At 40.9% G+C, this 23,319-nt stretch overlaps 1 protein-coding gene across 12 annotated transcripts in view; it reads left to right on the top strand.

The window, feature by feature from the left end:
• Nucleotides 1–23,319, top strand: part of KMT2C (lysine methyltransferase 2C) — a 195,691-nt gene that overhangs the window by 63,470 nt on the left and 108,902 nt on the right. For all 12 annotated transcript variants that reach the window (XM_068673400.1, XM_068673406.1, XM_068673403.1 and 9 more), the window contains 3 exons: nucleotides 6,945–7,151; nucleotides 10,331–10,470; nucleotides 12,146–12,255. In XM_068673400.1, the coding sequence (XP_068529501.1) occupies nucleotides 6,945–7,151; nucleotides 10,331–10,470; nucleotides 12,146–12,255 (457 nt within the window). The remainder of the gene's footprint in view (nucleotides 1–6,944; nucleotides 7,152–10,330; nucleotides 10,471–12,145; nucleotides 12,256–23,319) is intronic.

Genomic DNA, 23,319 nt, shown 5'->3' with positions numbered 1-23,319 from the left:
ATTACAAAATCGTAGGTGCCCTGCGGAGGGTGGCTGTGTATCAGCTGCTCAGTTTAATGCAAAAAAACACAGGTTTGTGAGATGAAACTTTCAGGGCCAGATGCAAAATAAAGGGAGGCGATTCTGTGCCTGGCAGACGGTTGTCTAGACTGACGTGGAAATCCGTGCCAAAGGATGTTGTGCAGTGAGGGGGAAGATTACGTGAAATCAAGAGCAGACCGGGCGAGTTCATGGAGGAGAATTTGAGAATTAATGAATATTTAGGGATAGCACCTGATTCAGGAAGGCTCTGATCTGAAAATACATGGAAGCATGGAAGAGTATCATGTGTTTGCCCTGTTCTTTAATGCCACCCATGCTGATCGTATTTCCAACACCGCCCATACCGGGCTGGCTGGACCTTTAGCCTGACCCAGCACGGTTTTCACTAAGGAGCCCACTCTGGTGTACTTCACCTTTTCTTTAAGCGTGGTTTCAAAGAAAGTACACAAAGTTTGTGTTACGCAGAACAACATGGCTTTCCATTCCCTAATGCGACTGAACGATTTTGATGGAACTTTCTTGTAAAAACAGCCAACTTGGTAGGTGTTCAATTTCAGTGATTTTCAGGCAACGAGACCCTATTTAGTGTTCCTACAAAGCTGCCTGTGACAAATCCCCTAAGGGGTGCCAGAGGCCATGCATTTTTGGCATGGTCCATACTCATGCTGCAGGACAGGGAATCTATTTTGACCAGACAACACTCACTGGGCAGTAAGGCACGCTGAAGATACAGACCACGGTACTTCTTTTCTTCGGGTTTTATCACTCGCAGGTTAAATCACCTCTCTAAATAGTGTAGCTCCTGCATTTATGGTTTGTGAGGTCCTAAAAGAGCTTTATACATTTGTTTAGCTTAAAATTGATGCACACTGATGGCACATAAAAGCATATTTGTACTTTTTACATCTTAAAATGCCAGGTAAATGTGGTGTTTTGCTGATGGTGTTTGGGGGGTAATGTGTTTTTTTTTTTTTCTAATTGGAAGAGTATCATGAAGTAGATGATGCGGAGGTAGAACTCCAACTGTGCTGGTGTGAAAAACTTGGCGAGCAGTTATTGTTTAACGTCGTTTAATTGCTTTGTGCAAACCGAGCTTGAAAATTCTTCACTAGAAGTTCTGGAGATTGTATGAACTGCCCCCACCACCCTTCTTTTTAAAGCAATTCTACTGTGTAAGTTAAGTGCTGCTTCCAAAACCACATCTGTGGAGTAGAACAGGGTGTCAGACAACTTGAAAATTTCACGTTGTCCTGTGATTCGGTTTCCTATGGGAAGGAGAGTGTTGTGTGTAAGACATTTAAATATAGCTTGCACCTGAGAACTTCTGCATCTTTTTCCATGTAATGCCTTTATTTTGCACTTCTCATACTTCTTTATTCTTAGTGTTATTAATTCAGGAGGGAGATTTGTTGGGTTTCTCTGGCTGTATCAATGTGAAGCCATCACGTCCTGTAAGGAGATTTCTCCGAAATTTGCTTCGGCAGTTTTCCTTCAGGCTTCTTCATTATCCAAGGTCAGATATGGACAGGATATTTAGAAATAAAAAGTTAATGTTCCATACTTCCCTAAATTTTCTAATAAGTTCACCTCTGTGAGTATCTCATATATTAGAGCTCACACTCCTGCAGATCACTGGCGTTGTTTTAAGTCAGAAATCTCTTTTTTTTGTTCAAGTGTAGCATGCAGGTCTTGATTTAAATTTAGGTAAGTGATACAATGGTGTATCTTCACTAAGGAGAAAAACAACTCACTCTTTAAGTAACACAACATAAAATGAAGATAAAGTTAGTGCATTATTGCAACTTGGCGTAGGTAAATAAGTAGTAGATCCCTTGCAGTGTTTAATTCAGCTTTTTAGCATATGTGAAAACAACCGATAGGGTTAGCTGAGAGACTCATTCTCAAGGCCAGTTCCCATCAGTCTGCTTTCATAATCTGTACAAACAGTGCTCTGAAGTTGTGTTTTGCTCCCAAGCATTCCATTTCATTCTGCCGAGCTTACTTGTAATTGCAAATAATACTTGCATAAAACCACTTTAAAATTCTGGAACAACTTTGCCGACACCACGCAAGGTTTTATGCCTTTCCGTTTCACCTTTCAAAAACACCGAAGTGTGTGAAAAAAGACATCCTGAAGGCATTTGTAGACACTTGGGGAAATTATTGCATAATTCATTTAGAAGCAAACCAACCCATCGCAAAAATCTAATGACGCCCTCTTTGCCTGCTTTTTATTTTTAGAGGAAAAACTGTAATTCAGTCATTATTGCAGTAAATGGCAGTAGTGTTCTCCTGCACCACAGTGTTTAATGATAAGGCAATGGTTATAGCTAGTGCATCTTACAGGCATTGCCATGCCTTGTGTTTCCTCAGAGATAATTCAATGCCTTTTCCTGCTTAAACAGCAGCGATGACCTCTGCTCTTAATGCCTAGGCTGTTGGGAAAGATGGCTGCACAATAAATCTTTGATCATTGGTGTGCCCTAGGAGGCTGGGAGGGGTTTGAGAAGAGGTAAGAGGAGAGCATCTGGGGTGTTGAATCCATCAGTCTTGCGTTTCTTGTGCTGTTGAAAATTTCAGTTCATTCCTGTAGAGTTCCCCTGTGCGTATTCCCCACAACAAGGGGGCCACTGCCGATCCCATCGAGGGTCACACTGGCTCACAGGGACCAACCTGGAGTAATTCCTGCCAGCAGCGCAGCAGGACTCGAGCAGACACCAGCGTAGATCTGTGAGACAGGGACCCCGTGTAGACAAGGCATGCTTAAGCCAGCCTGCACATCTGCTTGTTGGCAACAAGCCTTGGCGGACACAGGACCCCGGTGCCATTTGCCATCTCAGAAGGACCCAGGAGGGGCTTCTGCTTTCTTTTGGGAGTGTAACTGTATTGGTACTTGGTGCTCTTCGAGCGATGGTAAGCCTGGTGGCCAGCCTTTATTCTGTTAACCAAGTCTTTGAGACTCAATTTTACCTTAATTCCCTCACTGCATATTTGCAAGCGAGCCAGAAGATGTTTCTCCTTCTCTGGTTCTAATTTAACATTGTGCAACTGGTTGCCCAATATCGCATGTGTTGAAATGAAACGCTTTGAACAGGAAAGTTGGTGTTTTAGGATGAGTCCTAATGACTATATGTCATCGCTTAAGTAGAGGAAATAGTGACTGTTCTTCTCCCTTCCTCCAGGATTAAATGACTCCAGGGCATTTTGTTTTCTTCTGTTGGGATGTGGACCATGGAGGGTTGTAGCATCTTAGATTGTTGTCAGAGGGCTGAGTCACTTCTGCTCATGGAAGAGACTTGTAGGAGATAATGGCTGCAGCGGGTTGCCGGGATTGACGTGTTTCTGTTTAGAAAGGGCATCTCTGGGACCTTCTGGGAACATCTGGACCTCCTGTAAAGGTTTGGTAGCAGCAGACATTAGCTTCAGACACTGACCTCATTGCCTCTTACTGCGTCTCCTAAATCCAGTTGTGTGTCTTGTTTTGTTCTGAACTTTTTTTTTCTCCGAAGCACATGTTAAGATGTGCTTGCATACAAATATATGAAATCCTTTGGGATGAGGTGAGTTGTCAGCACCTCCTGGCAACAAACCTGCTGTGGAATTTTAAAGTTTATATATATGAAGTAGCATTTGTTCTAGGAAAATTCAGGAATTGGGTTGAAATTAAAGTAATGATTTCAAATTTTCTTTTGGAGCACCATACGTATATCTTAAATGCAGTGAGCTTATTCTTCCCTTTTTCCCTTAGTAGCTTCTAAAAAGATACGTGACACATCATCTCCTGCTTGTTATCCCATTTTGAATTAGCCTGTTCTGAAAATATGCTAATTACGATAACAGATCTAGGGTTTGATCTTAAGAGTTGCCAATATCTCAATTTCATTATCTTCACCGTGAGAGCTCTTCTTGCACCGCAGATTTAGCTCCTCTAATTGCATATTGACATATGGAAAGTCGATTCACAAGTACTTGCTGCTATCCTCAGATGATGCGAATAAAAAACTCTACCTTCTGCCCGTGCAGACATAACTTAAAATATTTACTGAGCGCTTAAACCTAAAAGGCTTACGTGATGGAAGTGGCCACTCCGTACCGCCTGACAAACCAGCGATGTGATGAGTTGGGGAGTGGAGGAATGTGGCTTTCCTGCCGAGCTTCTCCAGCGTCGGGGTGCTGGCTCGGCTTCTTTCCAGGCCTTCGGGGGCCAGATGCATTTGCAGCTTATCAGCATGCTCTCTTCGCCCTCCCGTGCAAGTGTGACAACTCATTTTTTTCCCCCTTTTATAATCCCTCCCCTCTTGGCTGCGGTCTGGCAGTACTCTGCTTCTCGTCTCTCTGACTCCTGCGTCTGCCTGTTTGCGAGCCTTCAGCGAAGGATTCCCCAGCTCTTCACCCGTGGTCCTCAGCTCTGCTGGAGCAGCAGCAGCAGCAGCACAAACCATCTGATTCCTGACAGCGTCACAGCTGTCCACACCGCTCCAAGGAGTAGCTGTGAAGCTCCCAGCTCTTGCTGTTTCGCTTCCCTCCTCCTGCACAAAGCTCCTGCTGGAAGTCGCGGTACATGGGCTTAAGTCTCCAGAAGTAGCTGCTTTTCCCCCGCCTGCCTTTTGAAAAAAAAAAAAAAAAGCTTGAAAAGTCGGTTTATTATTTTCATTACTCTTTCATATTTCCCTTTTATACATCGTAACGTTAGCACAGGTTTCCTACAACTTCACTTCGAGGAGCTTTGTTTCTTTACTCGTAATTATCCTCAAGCCTTTCAGTGAGTAGCAATTGTCTGTCCTAACAGGATGTGTGAATAATTATTTATTCCACTGTGGATAATCTTGTGCTTGTAACCAGTGTAATTTATATGCCATTGTGCTGCCTGTTTAAATCTCTTAAGTCTCCTCACAAGTCTCTCTAGTCTCAGCTAGCCTAAATAGCTTTGCGTGCCCGCCTTACAAGCTCTGCCTGTGAGGTCAGATCAGGTTTCGCTGCCAGTCTGGTGGGTTACACGCGCTGACATAGGCAGCAGCACTGATTTGGTGCTGTGCCACATGGAAAGCTAGCTTGTGAGGCAGATGTATGTCCCATTCAGCCATAACTATGCGTTTTTCCCCCCAGTCTCATGCTGCGTTTATCCTCATTTTCTTCACATCGCTTTTCCTTCGAGTATCTTTTTGTAAAGATTTCGGGAAAGCGGCAGGTATTTACCATCAGCTCCTGGGGTTTGTGCTCAGGCAGGATCCGTGAGGGACGTGGGACCTCGGCTGGAAATGTGGAGGTGAACACTTCCTATCAGTACTATGGCAGGATATTCATTTGAGTACCAGGAACTGCACCTGTTTTACCTGCCCACCAACCTGCATGACCCCAGCAGTGTGTCTGCCCTGGGGAAAGTGCAATCCTGCCTGTAAGTGAAAGGAAGTGGCCTCCTTTCGGGCTGAGTACTCCTGACGTGCTGTTCCCCGCGTTAGGCTTTATCTGGTATTGCCAGCCCTGTAATAGCAGCACAGTTCAAAGGTATTTGATGTACCTCGCTTTTAATTGCTTTCATCTTTCTTTTTCCTAGTGTTGCTCTGTGGTGTAGGCAAAAGACCTGTCACAGAGTGTGCTAAATCAAATCTGAAGTGGTTTTGCTGGGTTTTTGGGGTCTTCTGTTCCAAGCTGGAACTTCTATTTTTTGTTTGTCTTCTTCTGTCGCTGCTCAGACCTCACCTGTCAGAAAAGCACAGGTACTCCCTGTTTCCTTTCCAATATTTACTGGGAAATGTGTGCAGGAGCTTAGCCTTAAGATTTCCCCTTCTTCCCACGTTACCTCCCTCCACCCACCCACCCAACGCAGCCCAAAACCCAAACATGCCACCTTGCAGACGCACTTAACTCTATTTAAACGGGATCCAGTCAAAACGAGGCCTCCAGCCAAGAGCCTGATTCCCTCAGGCATCTTTCTGAGGTCTTAGGGGCGGGAATATGAAGAAAACAGAATTGCTCATTTAAGCATAAAAATGTGTTAAGTGGCCTTCCTTTAAACTAATGCAAACTGCATTAGTTGCAGAAGTTCACATTTTAAGTTTGTGGATATGTTTATTACAGAAATATTTTTCAGAAGCTTCCATATGATGTGCCACAAGGAGTGCTGTCAGAGCTGTCATTTCAGTGCTGTTGCTACGTTCTGCATGCTAAAACATAATTGCAAGTGGTACAGGGATGGCTTAACGGTCACAGCTCTGTAAATACAAATTTCCTCTAGCCAAACTTGGAGGCACTGTATTGTTTTGGTGTGTGAAAGGGGGTAGTTGGATCTGTGCGCATCATATGCTCTGCTGTGTGGGACTGCAGTCATTGCTGTGATTTTCCCAGGCTGTTTTTTCTCTGAATAAACCTTTTGGTGTATAGGATATGCACGCTGTGCTGTTGTACATGGTGGCAGTGTGCTTATAGAAAGTGTATGTGGAGCACATTGGCACTGTGTGCAGAAAGCTTTGCCTTTTCCATGATGGCAGAGCTGAGGTCTTCCAATGGGTGCAGGATGGTAATCAAGTTGTTCCTCGTATACTTTCCTTTTTTTTTTTGCCCAGTTTTCTTCTGCCTTTTAGCTACTGGGTGTCTGGGGATGGTGGTGGACCCGTCATGTGCTAAGAATTTTTGAACGAAAAGATGATCTTTTTATTAAGCACTTCGACATTTCCTGTTTATTTATTTGAATCATGCACTTCTGCAAATTCAAAGGTTCTGTAGCATAAGTGTAAGTAGGCTGGAAGTAGTTAGTCCTCCTGCATGTTGGGTTCTGATACCTGACAGCACTTCTGAGCTATTGTTGCTTTTCTTGAAGGGTTAAATCGGCATGGAAGTCGATCTGGAATATCTTTGCTGTTTCCCCCCTCCCTCAAAAGAAATAATTATCTTCCCTCCCGCAGCGAACAACTCTGCGCCTTTTGTTACTGTGGTGAACGAAGCTCATTAGGACAAGGAGACTTAAAACAATTCAGTCCAACTCCTGGGTATGTTATCCCATGGAAAAACCAGCCTTTAAACAAGAGCGAAGCCAGCGACAGCACCGATGGAGCTTGCGAGAAAACTCCAAGGCAAAACTCAGTGCCGCGCAAACAGAGAGGACAGAAGAAGTAAGTCAGTTTTACGGTTTTCATTTCTGTGCAGCTCACGAAGCATGTCTAGAGGTACTTGTACTGTTGCATTTGTGAAAATTTGATGTGGTTCATTAAGTAGGTTTGTTTGTTTCTTTGTTTTTTGGTTTGTTTTGAAAGAATGCAAGCGGTATAGGAAAACAGGTAGGAATTGTAGAGTATCCTAAGTTGGAAGGGGCCCACAAAGATCTTTGAGTTGAACTCCTGGTTCCACCCAGAAATGGTTGCCTCCTTTTGACTTCTTAAAGATTGGTTTCTCTATTTAAGTGAGAATCTTGACAAGAATATGATAGAAAAGATTATTTACAAGTTACTGTAAAAGCACAGATCTTGTGAGTTCAAAGTATGGGGGCTGGGGATAGGACCCAATGATCTCTTGAGTTCCCTTCCAACCCCTACAATTCTGTGTGATTTCTGTGAAATGAAATTGAAGACAGTATGCAAAAGGATAGAAGATAATGGATTTCTGAAGTGCTATTTATTTTGTACAATAGGGTAAATAGAAGCCTCTCCATCTCTTGGAAGCATTTTCCCCGTGTCCTCCAAAACCGGTTCATGCCACTGTGACAGGAGAGTTACACACACACAGCGTGTTCAGTACCCTTTGAAAGTGATGTTCATTGGCTTTCCTAAAACAGTGTAGTCAGTCGTTGAACTAGCAGTATCCCGTGTCCTGTCTGGTAGGTGCCACCTTTCAGTACCACAGAATCCCAGCCCAGTGAGGCTGGCAGCACCTCGGGGTCCCTCGGGCCCAGCCCCTGCCCCAGCAGGGCCACCCAGAGCAGGGTGCCCAGGCCCATGGCCAGGAGGCTTTTGGAGCTCTCCAAGGAGGAGACCCCACAGCCTCTGGGCTGCCTGGGGGTCAGGGGAACCTCCTGGGCTCCAGGCTGGGCCCACTGCCTCCTGTCCTGGCACTGGGCACCAGTGAGAACAGCACTGAAATACCTCCAGGCATTTATAGACGTTCCCCTCAGAGGGGAAGTGCTCCAGGCCCTGAATTACTGAGCTCACTAGTTCTGAAAAATTGCAGGAACACACACACACAACTCCGCAGAAAGGTTTTATTAAAGATACGGCGATGACGCTTCGGCTGTGGCTGATCAGACAAGCGGGTTGTTAGGCTCAGCCCCCAGCGGGGCCGCGCTGAAGGTCGGGAATTGGCTCTGGGTGTGGGGCCGCCGCCAGCCCCGAGGCCCCGCTGAGGGAAGCTGAGGGGAAGGGAAAGGAAAAGAAGGGAAAAGAAAGGAAGGGAAGGGAGCAGCAGCAGCCCCCTTGCTTTAGGATGGAGCCACAAACGGGGTCCCACAGCCACTAGCAGGGGGGCTGTGACTGTGTGGTGCATGGCTCTTTGCCACCCAGCTTCACTCCTAGGGGTGCCAGATCTGCCAGGAGCGCTTTGGTGACGTATTTTCGGCTGGGTGTGCCCAACGAGACTTGTTAAGGTTCAGTGCTCGGGCCCGGCTCGCTAGCAGAGGTCGTTTTGTGCTTGGCGAGGCCGACAGCACGCTGCCGTACGGCTCTGTCAACATTGTAAAAGTGGGTGGTGAAGGGTGCTGGTGGGGGAAAACAGCTTGTCTTCAGCCTCACGGAGCTACCCCGTCCCCTCACGCGGTTACTCGGTGTTTGATATGCACGTCAAATAGTGCCTTAAAAAAACACGAAGTTAAAAAAAAAAACACAAAACCACAAACAGGCTGGGGCGGAGCGTGTGTCACTTCAGGATAAAACTGCAGAGTAAATGAGGATGTTTGCTGACTGGATTGGATCCTGGGAGAAATGCCGTGTCAACCGGGGTTAAATTTTTTTCTTTTTTTTTTTTTTTTCTCAATTTTGGTGTTTTGAGTGGTGGTTTAATGTTGGAACCGGCTCTGCTGAGCGTGGGGCCTGTTCAGGAGGGAGTTTTGTAGCCCAGAGCGGGTTAATTCGGTGCTCTGTGAGGGGCATCGCACTGCTGATGGTGCTGGAGCTAACTGTCATGAGTCATTAGAATATCATTTAGTAATTAAAAACTTTTAAGCTCTCTCTGGCAGTGCAAGAGTGTTGTTACTCTTTTTTTTTTTTCTCCACAAGTTTTTTTATTGATTTTTTTCCCCGTATATTTCTGAATGTTGTTTTTGTAGTAGAGCACAGGTAGTATTTAGGAAGGCAGAGTTTTCACCGGTTACAAGTCCGCTGTTTACTGTGGCTCTTGGCACCAGCTCATTGGTAGTGTCCTTTTTTAGTGGTTGTATGCAGGAGAACAGTCAGCAGAGAGGTATTTTTATGCCATCTCAACTCTAGAAACTCAGAAGAAACGGCACATGTACAGCTTAGAGTTACTAATGGGGGAGAATAATGAAGTTCAAAGAACATCAATTGAAAAAAAAACACACCACCACCCTGTTTCCTGCTAACCACTGAAGCATTGAATGAGGTCAGATCTCTTGAGTAAGTAAGCTTAATGCAGATCCTCAGATGTCCAAGATAAATTTTTGCCTGCAGGAAATAAAGGAGGAGGAATCACCACTTCCTTCTGTTAGTTGACTAATGTGAGTGTTATTACCTGTTTTCTGTTAAGATTAGAATTGGGGGAACAAATGTATACAGTTAGAAATGAGATATGCCCATGTCAGCACAAGATAGTAACCTTTATATCACTGGATTTCTGAATCCCCCTGCATTTCTTCTGGCTGTCCCTACCCCTCCCTTCTTTTCTTACTTATCCTCTGCAACTGAGGTTGATGCTCCCCACCTTCACCACCCTCTTGCCTTCCTTCTACACCTGTTCTTCCCCAGAGTAACACAGAGTGCTTGCTGTTCCTTAATTCTCCATTCCTAATGTTGGGCAAGTTTTAATGTTAAATAGAAGAGGATTAAACAAACAAACAAACCAAGTGTGTATCCTGAACAATAGGAGGAGAGCAAGCTGCAGAAAGGGGAATTTTATCAAGCTCTCTTTTGACTGTTGAATAGTAGCTTCAACTGAAAAGTTCATTAACTCAAAAGGTGTTGAGTTAGAGCATGAGGTAGTCAGATTTTTGGTCATGTAGATTATATTTTAACCATGTTTGGAAAAAAAAAGAAAAAGGGATTTCCCTGAGTTTTGTATCATTTACAGTGAACAAAGTGTGTGGTCACTTCTGAGTTGTTTTTTTTTTTTTTTCTGCTCCTTGATACAGATCTCGATCGAGTATAGCATCGTGTACAAGTGTAAGCACCCAAACTGCTTCTGACGATCAGGTTGTCAAATTCTGGGATGAACTCAGTTTAGTTGGCTTACCAGATGACATTGATGTTCAAGCCTTATTTGAGCCAACAGGTAAGATACGTTGCTCTTCTTCATTGTTGGGCATACACCAGCAGCTGCAGTGACAATGAGTGAAGTTATTCAGCTGTTGATTTTCTGTGCTCTGGTGTTTGTGAAATTTGATTATGCTTTCTTAACATTTCCATTTTCATAACATTTTACCAATGTTATGTGATGTTTCTGTAAAGTACTGGACAGAATCTTAGCAAAGATATTTGGAAGGACATTTCAATGGTTGGACTTCAGGATCTTGAAGATCTTTTCCAAGCTAAACGATTCTGTGACTATATGAGAAAATAGTTTTAATCTGCTGCTGAACTGTTGTTCAACAACATCTTCAGTGTCACAGTTGCATTTTGTGAAGAAAAGAGGAAAGAAATGAGACACAGCTTAATACAATTTTTAAAGTCCCAGTCCTGTAGCCTCACCCAACTTCATGCTGATCTTATAGATTATCTAAAATAATGGAAGGAAAGATTTAGAAGAGCCGGTATTCATAGAACAATAGAGGTAAAACACACTTGCGTGTTTTTCTGTTAGCAAACTGTCTGGGTTGTCGTTTACTCTCTTGTTTTAATGTAGCTTCTCTTTTTATTCAATTATGAATTACTTTTTCAGAAAACGTCTATGTCCACATTCTTTTAATGCCAGTAGTCCACTCACATATTTTGACTCAAAAAATGGAAATACATTTCTGTTTAAACCTGTGCAGTAATATAAATGTTATTCTTTCATGAGTGTGAAAATTGATTTCAAAGTCTAATTTAAAACAACAACTTCTGTCTTAAATAGTTATACTATAGTGCGTGGGGATGGGGGTTTGATCAATATAAATTATTTTGTCATTATTATTTGTAGTGGACTCTTCCCAGGCTATTGCAGAATTTTTGAGGGAGTTTTTTTGTGGCTGAATGCTTAAGTTGGCCAACTGCAGTATCTAATTTCAGCAGCTAATTTACAGCATTGTTTCAAATCTAGGAAAAAGCTGTCACAGAATTCCTTTGGAAGTATTCATCGGTTACACTGTCTTTTCCCATGGCTGAATTAGAAACTTTTTTTTACGATATACCCATTGATTTCTGCAAATTCTGTTTTTAAGCAGATACTCATTTACCAATAACACGTTTGTATTTAAATCTGTATTACGCATCTGTTGTATTGAGACAGTTTTCTTCTGTGGTTCTTCTGTTCATGCTATGTTTTTACCTTTTAAAAATTTTATGTATAATTCTAAAGTGTCATTTGAGCATGTTCTACATAAACATACAGATCTACGTGGGGTCATTGGGAAACATTTTAAGAGTACATATATAGACAAATGTTGTCTAGAGTTAAAACCAAGACCTTTTTGTCTGTCTTATGCACAAACGTCATGTATATACCCTCTTATTAGGATTTTATGATCAGGCATCTGAAAGCTAGAAACAGATGTAGAGAATATGCTAAAATGAAGTGGAAGATGTTCTATGTATCAAAAAGTTGCAGTGTATTTGGTATCTGATAGTAACTGCATTGTATTTGGTGTATGATAATAAGGGCATTAAATGTTACAACAAGGAAAACAGGAGGAAGAAAGACTGCTCATTTTCTCTGACAAGTGTATTCTACTAGAATGCAGTTCGATATTTAAAAGAAATGCTCGACAGAGTTGTAAAACTGAAGCTCTCCTTTCCTCACAATGCATTAGGTCATTGCTGGGCTCATCACCGCTGTGCGGAGTGGTCAATGGGAGTCTGCCAGACTGAAGAGCAGCTATCGGTGAACGTGGACAAAGCTGTTGTCTCAGGGAGCACAGAAGTGAGTAAAAAAAAATTAAATTAGAACATTTGAACCAGTAGGGAAATAGACGGTGAGATGGGGTTGAAAAACAGGCAGTAAACTAATGCAATACAAGGGATGACCAACAATATCCATGTACAGATCTCTGAGTTTACATTCATCATAAGGTTTTTTTGGACAAGTATTCATGATAAAATCTACTCTTGCAGTATATCATAGAGGCTGACTTCAGAACCTGTATGGGATAGCTAGATTGTAAAAGGTACATGGGTGACCGAAATACAGACAAAAGAATAGTTGAATTTGTGTTAGCAAATGCCCTGCTCAGTAGAGGAAATAGTTCTGGGTTTACCAGTTTGTATTCTGAAGTTGTGTGACTCAAATACAGGAAAAAATTCCACTATTACTTTTATACTAGTTGCAAAGAGGAGGTGGTGTAGGAAAGCTGGTGTTCAACACAAAGCCTAGGTTGTTGTTAGAAATACTGATAGAAGTACGTATACAAATGTTGACTTTTAGTGTGGAATGGTAATGTATTTGGAAAAGTAAGTACCTTTGAAAAGGGCAGCCTTTTGGTGTCATGTTGTGGTATCACATTGGAGTGAAGATGAGACAGATTTCCCATTGATTTACCACATGTAGGTATGCTTTTTGGTCTTACTTAGTCATGTCTAGTAGATTATTTTAATAATTTTAGTTTCTTATTAATTAATTCTTTATTAATCAGTTGTGCTGTGAGCAAGTCTGCATAATTTTGCCATTTTTTTCCAATGATCATGCTTAGGCATATTTTTAATTGATTCTTAAAGTTTTTCATGCGTTATATTAAAATAACAAATCAATGTGTATGATGCCAGTAAATGTTCTCCATTGTGTGGAAGAAAAAGCTGCTTTAAATCAGTCTTTCAATACAAGCTGTATAATACAGCTTTCCTTATGCCATCTGCTTTTACATACACTCATATTGAATAAATGCTTTACTTTGAATAATTTAATTGATTGCTGTGCTTCTGCTTTCAAAGTAAGAGACTATTCAGAATGAATGAACCTGACAGAATTAAGTTCTAAATGAGCTCGAAGACGTTAAAACATTCATATGTGTGTGTGCATGTATAAATAAAAAAAGAATGAAATGAGCATCCAAAATTTGACATTTCTTTTTCCAAATCTCACTGCTGGAAAGTTTTAGTGCCTTTTTTTCTGGATGATTATGGTGGTAGATTGTTGCCATTTTGTGATCTGCTCATTCCCATCAGTAGTCAATTTCTTAATAATATTCTGTTTTATAGCAGAATCCTTCTGATAGTGTTCAAGCTTGTCTTTTGCTCTATTGAGTTTCATCATATTTAGATTATTTCAGTTCCAGTTCTTTCTCTAAGGTACCTTGCTTCTCCCCTGTATTGATGGTGTCTCAACCTCCTGTCATTAGCACATTTTCAGTTTTGAATAGATGTTTATAATGTAAATGTTTAAAGATTTTTGAAGAATTCTTCATTTCCCTGGTGAAATAGTTTCCATTTCAGGCTTGCCTTTTTACAGGCCGTTGTTTAATTTCTCTACTAATCTTCTCAAATTCTGCAAATAATTTTTTAGACACATCTATTGCACGGTGCAGCACGTAGAGATGAGAGATGAAATTTGCATCGATTGCCATTTTGCATATTTCCTATTCAGTCTTTGCTGAAATTGTTGAGAAACTATCTGCTCTGCAATACAGCAGTCGGCCAACAAAGAGAGAAGCTGTTTTGATTATTCTGTTTTATCCTTCTTGGGAGATCCTCGGGGAGAGCAGAGTAAGAGCTCAGCATTGATTGATTTTGGAGGAGTAGTTGGACCAAATGGGACATCTTTATCCCACGGTCACACCAGGAAAGTTTTGGCTTCTGGTTTTTCAAGAACTAAGCAGCAAACTCTTTTGTAGTTCTCTGTTTCTGACTGTGGAGCAGCAATGTGGGGGCTGCTTAGAGTTGTGTGTAACTGGTTTGGAGCTGAAGTAATCCCTGTTTGCTTGTTGTGTCCAGGCTATACTGCTTGGTAATCATTTTTCACTGGCCTCAGTGCTTTCTAACTTGTCACTCAGCTAAAAAAGGCACAAAAAAGTGTAAGGTGTGCTGGAAATACTCTGCGGTAGTGGAAAAAGTAGTTTCTGAGAACAAATTTTCTTTGTGTGAGACATTTAAAAAAGTTCTGAATGAGAGGTATAGCAGTCGACTTAATGTATGGTTTTACATTTACAGCTGCTCACATTTTGCATTTGCTAAAATTCTGGGTTTCTTTCTAGTGTGATGTTGCTGCATTTTAAGAGTAAAGTTTCTATTTAAATGTTCTGAGCACTGTTGGCAATGCAGATGCAAGTATGTGCTCAGGGCTTACAGAAAAATGGTTTAAATAAGAACAAGCTGTATGTTAGTTCCTCTACTTGCCACCAAATTTGCTTTGCTTTTTTTTTTCTGTTGCTGTTGTTGGTTGGGGCTTTGTGTCTTCTTGGAAGTCCCTCTGGCATTCTATGGGTTTATGATGTGGTTTGCAGCACTGGCATCTTTCTTCAGCTGGGAAAGTATGTTTTCTTTTCTCGATGCTCACATACAGATGAATTTTTGACATGCAACAACCATTTTCTTGATAGTAAAGTTCTTTGGTTTGGGTCTTTTAAGTTGCGGAGAGCATTTTGGAGCTTTACTTACCTTGAGGGTCTCTTAAACTTGCAAGTTACAGTCGTGTTTCTCATTAGTTAGGATGTCTATTGTTTGCAAATCTGTTCTAACTGGATATGACAATGTTTCTCATTACTCTGTTTACCAGTTGAGATGTCCATTGGGCTTCACTGAACTCGTGATGGCATTAATAAAGCTTGTGTGGACATATTTCATTGACCTAGTCCAAAGTATGTATGTTAATTCATTTTGGTTTCTTCTTGGCTTTGTTTTTTGATGGTTTAAAGTACAGTACAGCGGAGATTTTGGTGTGTGTGCACGTCTCGCAAGATAGCCTGCTTAGCATTTCTTTTTTCTTCGGTTCTTTCTTTTGATTCACTCATTTTGTAGGACTGGCAGTTTATTTACTCAGGCATCTGACCAATTTGTTACGTGTATTTGCATCTAGACGTATGTGGGTTCTTTGACTTTCTATCAAAGTCTTGGTTTTGCCTCTGTTTAATATTAATGAGTATTCATACATATATATATGTGTGAGGTGTTTAAAATCTTATTCATCAATGTTTTTTAACTGACAAATAAAAGCTGGAATGTACTGGTAGATTTCTGGTAGTAGCTGCTGCTCTAGCCCTTCTGGGTGGTATGGTTGACTCGTTTTATCTCATTGCTTACCTTGCTCATCTGAGCAACTGAGGGTTCCCTGACAGCCTCAGAAGCAATTTTTAAGAGAGCAAGAGAAGTGGCGATCCAGTTGGCAAGCATGGTGTCAGAGCATTATTCAGGAAGACTCTTTAAGTTATGGAAACTTAGCTTTGGAGCTGTAGCAGTATGTAAATCTGAACACCCCAGTGTGGCAGCTCATTCCTATGCTGCTTTAATAGGCTTTTTTGGGGTTCGAAAACCCCATTTCATTTCAAGTTTTGAAAAAAAATGGCTTGAGAATATGGAAAGCAGGAGAGAAAATTTCGAGTGATTTGCTTGATCCGAAGCCTAACGAAATTGCTTATAATTTCTAAGCGTTCTACTCGGTACATAAAAAATTACCATAGTAAAGAAGTTGTCATGTTGTCAGCTTTACGAAGATAATCTTTAATCGGTGAGGTCTTTATCCAGATCTTTGTGGTAAGATGCAGAGATGGTATTAAATGGAGGCTTAGGAAAATAAGCAAAGGGGGATGACTGAACAGAAATCACAGGTTTTGCTTAAAAATAATGGATGTGGATGAGCAGAGTTCTGCTTTTTGTTGTATTCAGCACGGTGTTTTCTTAATTATGCTGTTTTTTGATATTTGGAAGAACGATACGGTCTGAACCTTCCTGGCATTACCATTGAAAATGGAGGCCTTTAGGGCTTGCATCTGCTCAGCTTTTAACAAGAATGGTGTTTGAAATATTTTCAGGTATTTTTAAATACTGCTTTATAATCTCCTTGTTTATTTTACATCTATCGTTTAGGTGGCTGTTTCTCTCTGGTCTGTTGAGGAAATAGTAGTTTACTACTCGTCTGCCTCACATTGTCTAGCCATAACTCTTCTTTATGCTGCAGAGACCCACGTCTCTGCATTATTCTCTAATTGTTGAGAGCTCTGCTCCTGTCTAAAGCATCTTGCACTTGAAACTACAACAGTGTGCAAAAAAATTGCAGGAAAGTGCTTTAAAGGACCCTGGTGGGTTGGACAGACATTAGCAGCTAAGGGTTACGTGGTTTGCCTAGAAAGGGGAGGTGATGAGTTGTAATGGTTTAGGAAGTTGTGTAAATCAGAATGCAATAAGGTGGGCTTTTCTTTTTATATATGAGCATCTCGATTCAAGAAGTGAATTTAAGGACTCAGTAGCTAATGTGTTTGAACCACTTCTGAACGCGCTGTGCACAAGAAAGGAATGTAATGCTAATTTTCCCAGCCAGCTTTCTCTTCTGATAAAGTGTAGAAAGCAGTTTACAAGTCTGGGAGAATTTATCAAGGACACGAGTCAAAGAAAACAGTATTGGTGGAAACCAAAAAGGAGGATCCTATCTGCTTAAAGGCTGAACAAGGGAAACGTAACACTGATGAAATGTCTAAAGCAGTCATTCCAAAATACTGTATTATTCTGTTTCCATTTCGTAAGATGTGGATTTCTGTTTGCTCCGAGATTCTCTATAGCTCCTTGCATATTTATCTACTTCACAGCTTTCATTTTCCCAGTAACAGTCAAGTGTTTTTTCAGGACCAAGACTCTTGCAACCAGATAACTGAAAAATTGCCGGCGTCTTCTCCCACCCATCCATATTTTTTTTAGTTAATCAGGGCAGTATCTTCTCTCTGTACAAGGCAGCTGTTTTCAGCTCCTGCTGAGTTTCTGCAGGCTGTTTGGCATCTTATCATCGCTGAGAACTGGAGGAGTTGTTGCTTTGCATAGAGGCAGGCTAATCAATAGCATCTTGCCTTGCTCCAAACTGTAAATGATCTGCTGTTTTGACAATCCTCGCTCCTGGTAAGCCCTTTTTCACATGGTAACACAGTCTTTAATTTTTTTTTTAAAGCATTTTCCCTTGATTTCTGCCACCAGAGACATGAGATCGCTGTTTGTGGATGCTTCCAAGTTGGAGCAATATAACGAGGCTTATGTATTAAATTCTCACTCTTTTTTTTTTTCTTAAAGTCCTTTCCATCTACATTTTTAAGTTCTTTGCTCCAGATTGAATTCTAGCATGATGCTTAGAAGCCAAACTGCAAGGAAAAAGTAAATTGAGGAGAATTGAGGAGAAAGATGAAAACCAGTTAAAACATGTACAGTTTTTTTTTTTTGTTTTTTTTTTTTTTTAAGTGTTTGTCCACATTTGGAAGATATCCTCACCCGTTAGCCTTAGTATTTTCCTTGTCTTGTTGAGTCTTGTCTAAGTTTTTAGTGGTGTACATGTATGTTTACTTGTGCTTCTTTGCACAAGTTGAAGATTTGGCTAAATTGATATTTCTTTTTAAGTGTGCACATCTTACAAAATTAACTTCACAGACTGTGAAGGATATTTAACCACAGCAATTTTTCAGCAAAGTTTATTCTTAATTACTACAAAAAATTGTGAAAATTGCTTTAGGTTGCAGAATTCCGGAGGTAGGGACGCTGCTTGGCTTCATACACATCTCAGCCAAACTGAACAGAGCATGTGGTGGTTTCCTTTCTCAAGGTAGAGAGGAGGATTTGGAGTTCCTTGATGCTTCAAAGGTTCCCTTCTTCCTGTTTTGTTACTGCAAGAGCTCGTAATTCTTAAAGCCAAGGGAAAATGCATAAAGAATCCCATCTACCATTATTTCTTCTGAGCAGAGTCTTCTGTATTTGCCCATTTTTCAAGGAAAAGCACTGTGATGTGATACTACATGAGCAGCTCAGGTAGTCAGAAGCTCCCCTCACATCTCTGGAGTTGCAGTGCTCAGGCACGCAGCTTCTCTGCATCTCCCCGCTCCAAAATTTGGGGGTGACTGCCTTGCTGCTCTGTTGGAGTGGCTTCTGATTTAATCTTGCCGAGTTTATTTTCTGTAGTTGCTCCTCTCTTGTGTTTTGATGAAGTATTCTTCCAGAACACCATCTGTAACTTTTTTACGTGTTGCTGTTACAGAACTCTAGCACAGAAGGTGCTGGAGAAAGGCTGGAGGAGTGTCATCGTCTCCTCAAGAGGACAATTTCATCTGTTTCTGGTCACTTTGGTGGTTACACTCAGTTCCTAGCATGTTCCTAGAAATGCTGTGGCAGTTTAGCATTGAGGGCTACCAGGTATTTCAGTTCCCCATGAATTTCCCTCTCAATACTTACTCATTCTTCTAGGGACTTGTGGCCATTTTCCTGCCAATGATGACAAGCCTTGTACTTCAAGGAAAGCCATAGTGACATAGTGTAAATTGTCTTCCATGAACTAATGTGTTCCAGAACAGTTTGGATTCTGGTCACCTAAAGCCAGGTCATTTGTGTCTTGAAGAATGTGAAGCAAACTGTTCTCACAGCCTGTTAAATGCCATCAGGAATGCTCCACCAATTAATCTACAATTTTTCAAATCTGCCAAGCAGCCATGACAACTTAGAATTATCGGAGTGGGTTTTGTTTGACAGTGTGTAATTCATCTGGGATACCCCTGCATACCATAAATGATGCCAACACAGTTCGGGTAAATCTGCTGAGGTTTAAGCTCTTCTGTCAGACCAGTATGTGTATTCTGTTTTTTTTGTAGGCCTGGCAGTTGAGAACATATTTTGCTGTTCAGTAAGATACACAACTTAGTTCTTGTTAATAATTGTCGTATGAACAATGACTAAAGTATTCTTCCTTATATCAAAATAAGCTCTACCACAGCGGACTGTTGTTCATTGGATGTCACTGTCCCGTAGCAGCTGCTTTGAAAAGCAAACATCAAGATAGAGGAACCAGGATGGGAAGGAAGTGAGAACAAGCATATAAAAAAAAGACAGAAAGCTGACATTTGAAATCACTACGATTATTGAAAAAATGTTTATTTTTTTCTTTTTTTCCTTTTATAATCTGACTCTAGGAGCCAAAACAAAAAAGTGCAATTTAATATACTTCATGCAAAAAGAAAACTCGCTTTTTGCCTGGTAGTTGTTTTTGACCCTAAAGTCACTTTTTCCGAGTTTTCATTATTATTTTTAAATTATCCAAGGGGATCCTGTTCATTCCATTTTTTTCTGCAGTGAAACACTGAACAGGAAAAACTAATTTACAGTTCTTACAGGTAAAGAATCTGGTTCCCTATCAAAACACAACACCTAAAATTGCAGAGTTTAGGACTCGGGTTTCAGAAGGCAGTTTTCAATTTCCTCAGTTGTCTCATGGACCATGTTTTCTGGTACAAAATAAAGTACATTTTTCTATGCTAGTACTTAAGAAAATCCAGTGATAGTTCAAACTGAATAAACAAGAATCAAGAACTCTTCATGCTTCTCTGCTTCTCAAATATTTTTGTCCTTATTTTGGCACGTAATGTATGGGATGTAATATATCCTTGGGATGTAATTAGACTTCACACTTGAATGTGGACCCTCAGTGATGCATATAAAAGTTTGAAGGGATTGCTGTGAAATCGTGGTCTGTCCAAGCAGTGTGATTGCGCAGAGAGACAGCAGCACGTGGAGAAGATGTGGGTAATACGCAGAATAGTCTTTGATGAAAGAAGGGGTATGAAATAGATTTTTGTTCTGAATTTTCCATTTACTGAGACACCAAACCTGATTTATTTTCCTAGTGCTTCTGATGTAGTTGTTGCTCCCTCCTGAATGCTTCGATACCCAAGTACTGCACAGTCTCCATACATTAATGAACATTTAGAGCTTTTACTACTTGCTGGCCAAGCGAGTACTTCATGACAAGCACAAACACTTCAGCGTGACTTTTCAGTCTTTATTGTACTTGCCTGCCTCATAACCTGTTGTCATAATAATTTGGACCTGCTGATTAGAAAAAGGAGCATGTGATAATGTGAAACTAATGTAGTTATGGTTAATTTCGTTTCAATGAGTTGATTCTAATTACAAGAAGACGTAAAGCATTAATTTGCAACCCAAGGTTTGGAGGGGCAGCGTTTGGCTTCTCAGAGGAAGCGGAGGAAAAGATGTGCATTTCCAAACTGAGTTTTGGGAATGCTTGGAGATTTTTCTGTTGATTTGCTTTGTCATGTGCTTTCTGTGAAATAACAGCTGTGTTTTTACCCCTACCTTTTTGCTTCCAAATACACAGGGAAAAAAGGAGTGAATTTATCTGCATGGCAAGTACTATTGTCAGTGTATGTTATAACTTAGTGATCATAGTGGAATCTTGTTCCTTGGCTGCATACAAAACACGTGCTAACACTTAACTCCTGCTAGCTTTGCAGATAGACAATGACTAACTCATGTATCGTAATACATGCATTTTAGGTTTATGTAGTAAACTCCATGTGGCGTAAGAGAGGTCTTTTCATAAACTGTCAGTTTTGTCCATTAATACAGTTTCTGTGACTTCCTTGCCTGCAGTTCTGCAGATTTGAATAGAAGTAGAAGCACGGTGTCGTTTCTGAGAGGTGGATCGACAGAAACCGTCTCTCCCATAACAACTGCACGTCTGCAACATAGGAGCAAGTGGGGAGGGAAAAACTCGGAGTTCCTTAGCGAGCACAAACCTCCTTTTCTTAAGACAGTTCCTATGGCTTCATCTAAAGCAAAGTCTTTTATTTTTCAGCCTCACGTATTCCTTTTCTTCACGCCGTGAATTGCTGATGCCGGTCGTGCTGTAGCACCGGGAGAGCTGGGCAGGCTCTGCCCTGGGGTGCTCGCTTGGCACTGGAGCAGGGAAGCAGAGTCAGCCTTAGAGCCTTCATTCTGTGGGCTTTTTCAAGATGAATGCTTTGAAAAAGGCACCTTTCTTGAACCTTAGATTTTGAATATGTGGGTACTAGGATCGGGGGCGAGAGATTACTGCTCCGCAGAAATTTCTGAGAGGGTTTTGATGCTGAATAGAAGATAGGTGTTGCAGATGCGAGGGGCAGTCTGTGAAGAGTAGGAAGCAGAAAAATGGGCTAGGGGCACCAAGAGAGAAGCAGCAGTAGCACAGAAATGAAAGCCAAGAAGCCTAGCTGAGAAACATGAAAGGCCCTATGTTCCTGAAGGAATTTCCAGTGCAGGTTTCCTTTATTCCCTAACATTCACTGAAATAATTTACTGAAAGCTCTGAAGTAAAATAGTTTAGTGTGTGTTCCAAACTGGTGAAGTGCACTTCACAAAGACCTTTTCTTCCTTTTTTGCATGACTTGAGTAGAAAACACTTCTTCCATAATATGCCCAAAGAAAATCTGCATGTTCTTCCCCTCCTCCCATTCCAGGGCCTTTCTTAAATGTTACTCTAAGCATTAAGGCGATGACATAGCAGTTCGTGTTGAGGCAGCACTCTGGCTGGGCATTTGATTTCAAGAGTTTATATCTATACCAAGTTATTTTGGGGGCTTACGTATCTTGGGTGTTAAAAATGGAGAGAACCTGATCTCTGAAGAGTAAGGAAAGTCCATTAAAGGAAAATCAGCCTCTCCGATTGAGATTGTACTCTTCCCTCAGATAGTGCTCAGATAGCTTCACTTTGCTGGAGGGAATAACCTGTAGTGGTGCTTTGCTGTGGGACATGAGGAGAGTGATGCTGCTGCTCTCCCTTTTCCCTTTCTATGCTCAGCAGCAGTAGCAAGATCTACAAAAGTAAGAGAATGACAGTGTAATGCCCCCAAATTCTAGATTTGACACAAGGAAATCACAAATGTATATATATAAAGCAGGAAACCTTACACATCTCTTAGCAAGTATGCCCACAGAAGCTTAGCTGAGGAAGTATAGCAGTACCACCAGTCTCCTACCTTTTGTAGATATTTGAATGCAAACCTCATTTTCCTGCCTTACTACCATCTCCCTCGTGGCTGCTTATTTAAATGTTTTATATTCAATCTTGCAAAGCTAATGTGGATTGATTTTTTTTTCCTTAATGTTCACAATTAAGGGTCTAATTTTGCATTTATGTGATGGTTACATTTCCAAAAAAAAGGCTGATAAATCTTTTGTAGTTACTGTTGGTTAGTTTTAGACAAGAATGGGTACTCATTATGCTCCGAGCATTAGAGAAATAAGGCACCATCCCTGCCTTCAGAAGCTTACTCTTATTCACGTGCTGCATATGGAAAAGGAAAATATCACCATGGGACAAGTTGTAGGTACATTTGCCAAGGTGTAGCATTGTTTGTATAGTGATAGACAATTGACTCTAATCCTGGTTTTGTAGCTGTTTCCCTTTAAAATAATGTTTTATTTAATGATATCTTTTAAATTTTTCATGGACATGGGTCACTTTCTTTTTTTGCAATGGGAATTGTAAAGTTCAAACTCTTTAATGAAATTTCAGTTCTAAAGTGTTTTTGATTATTCGAATCAGGTCTTGGTAATATTTTTTTTCCCTGCTAATTGTATGTTTCTTTATATTATATTACAGATTTTCATTTGGGGCTTTCACCTATCATCAAAAAATTACACAAACATTTTAATTGAAAACTCAGGAGTACTCATATTAGTCTGTTGGCATCAGTTTGCTTTTAAGCACTGGCTTAAAAAGTGCTGCTGAGATTGGTGTACTCGGCAGCTTCCCAAAATCAAAGCATTAGCAAAAAACAGTTTTGAACTCCCTAAAGATTTTCTTACTGACTTCCATTAGCGCAAGTTCTGTCCCAGAGCTGCAGATTGAGCATAAATATTACAAGCATCAGTATGAAGTAGTCCCATTAATGCAGGTGGCCTTGAGTGTGTTTTTTTCTTGTTGTTTTTTTGGTTTTTTTTTGCTTGTTTGTTTTGTTTTAATAACATGGAAAAAGTCACACGTGAGAGACATCGGATGAATTACGATGTTCAGGAATGTGGACAGCTGCAGTGGATGGCT

Source organism: Anas acuta, chromosome 2 (assembly GCF_963932015.1).
Source record: "Anas acuta chromosome 2, bAnaAcu1.1, whole genome shotgun sequence".
Taxonomy (NCBI): Eukaryota; Metazoa; Chordata; class Aves; order Anseriformes; family Anatidae; genus Anas; species Anas acuta.
The sequence above is the reverse complement of the archived record's forward strand: the minus strand, read 5'-3'. Positions and strand labels throughout refer to the sequence as shown.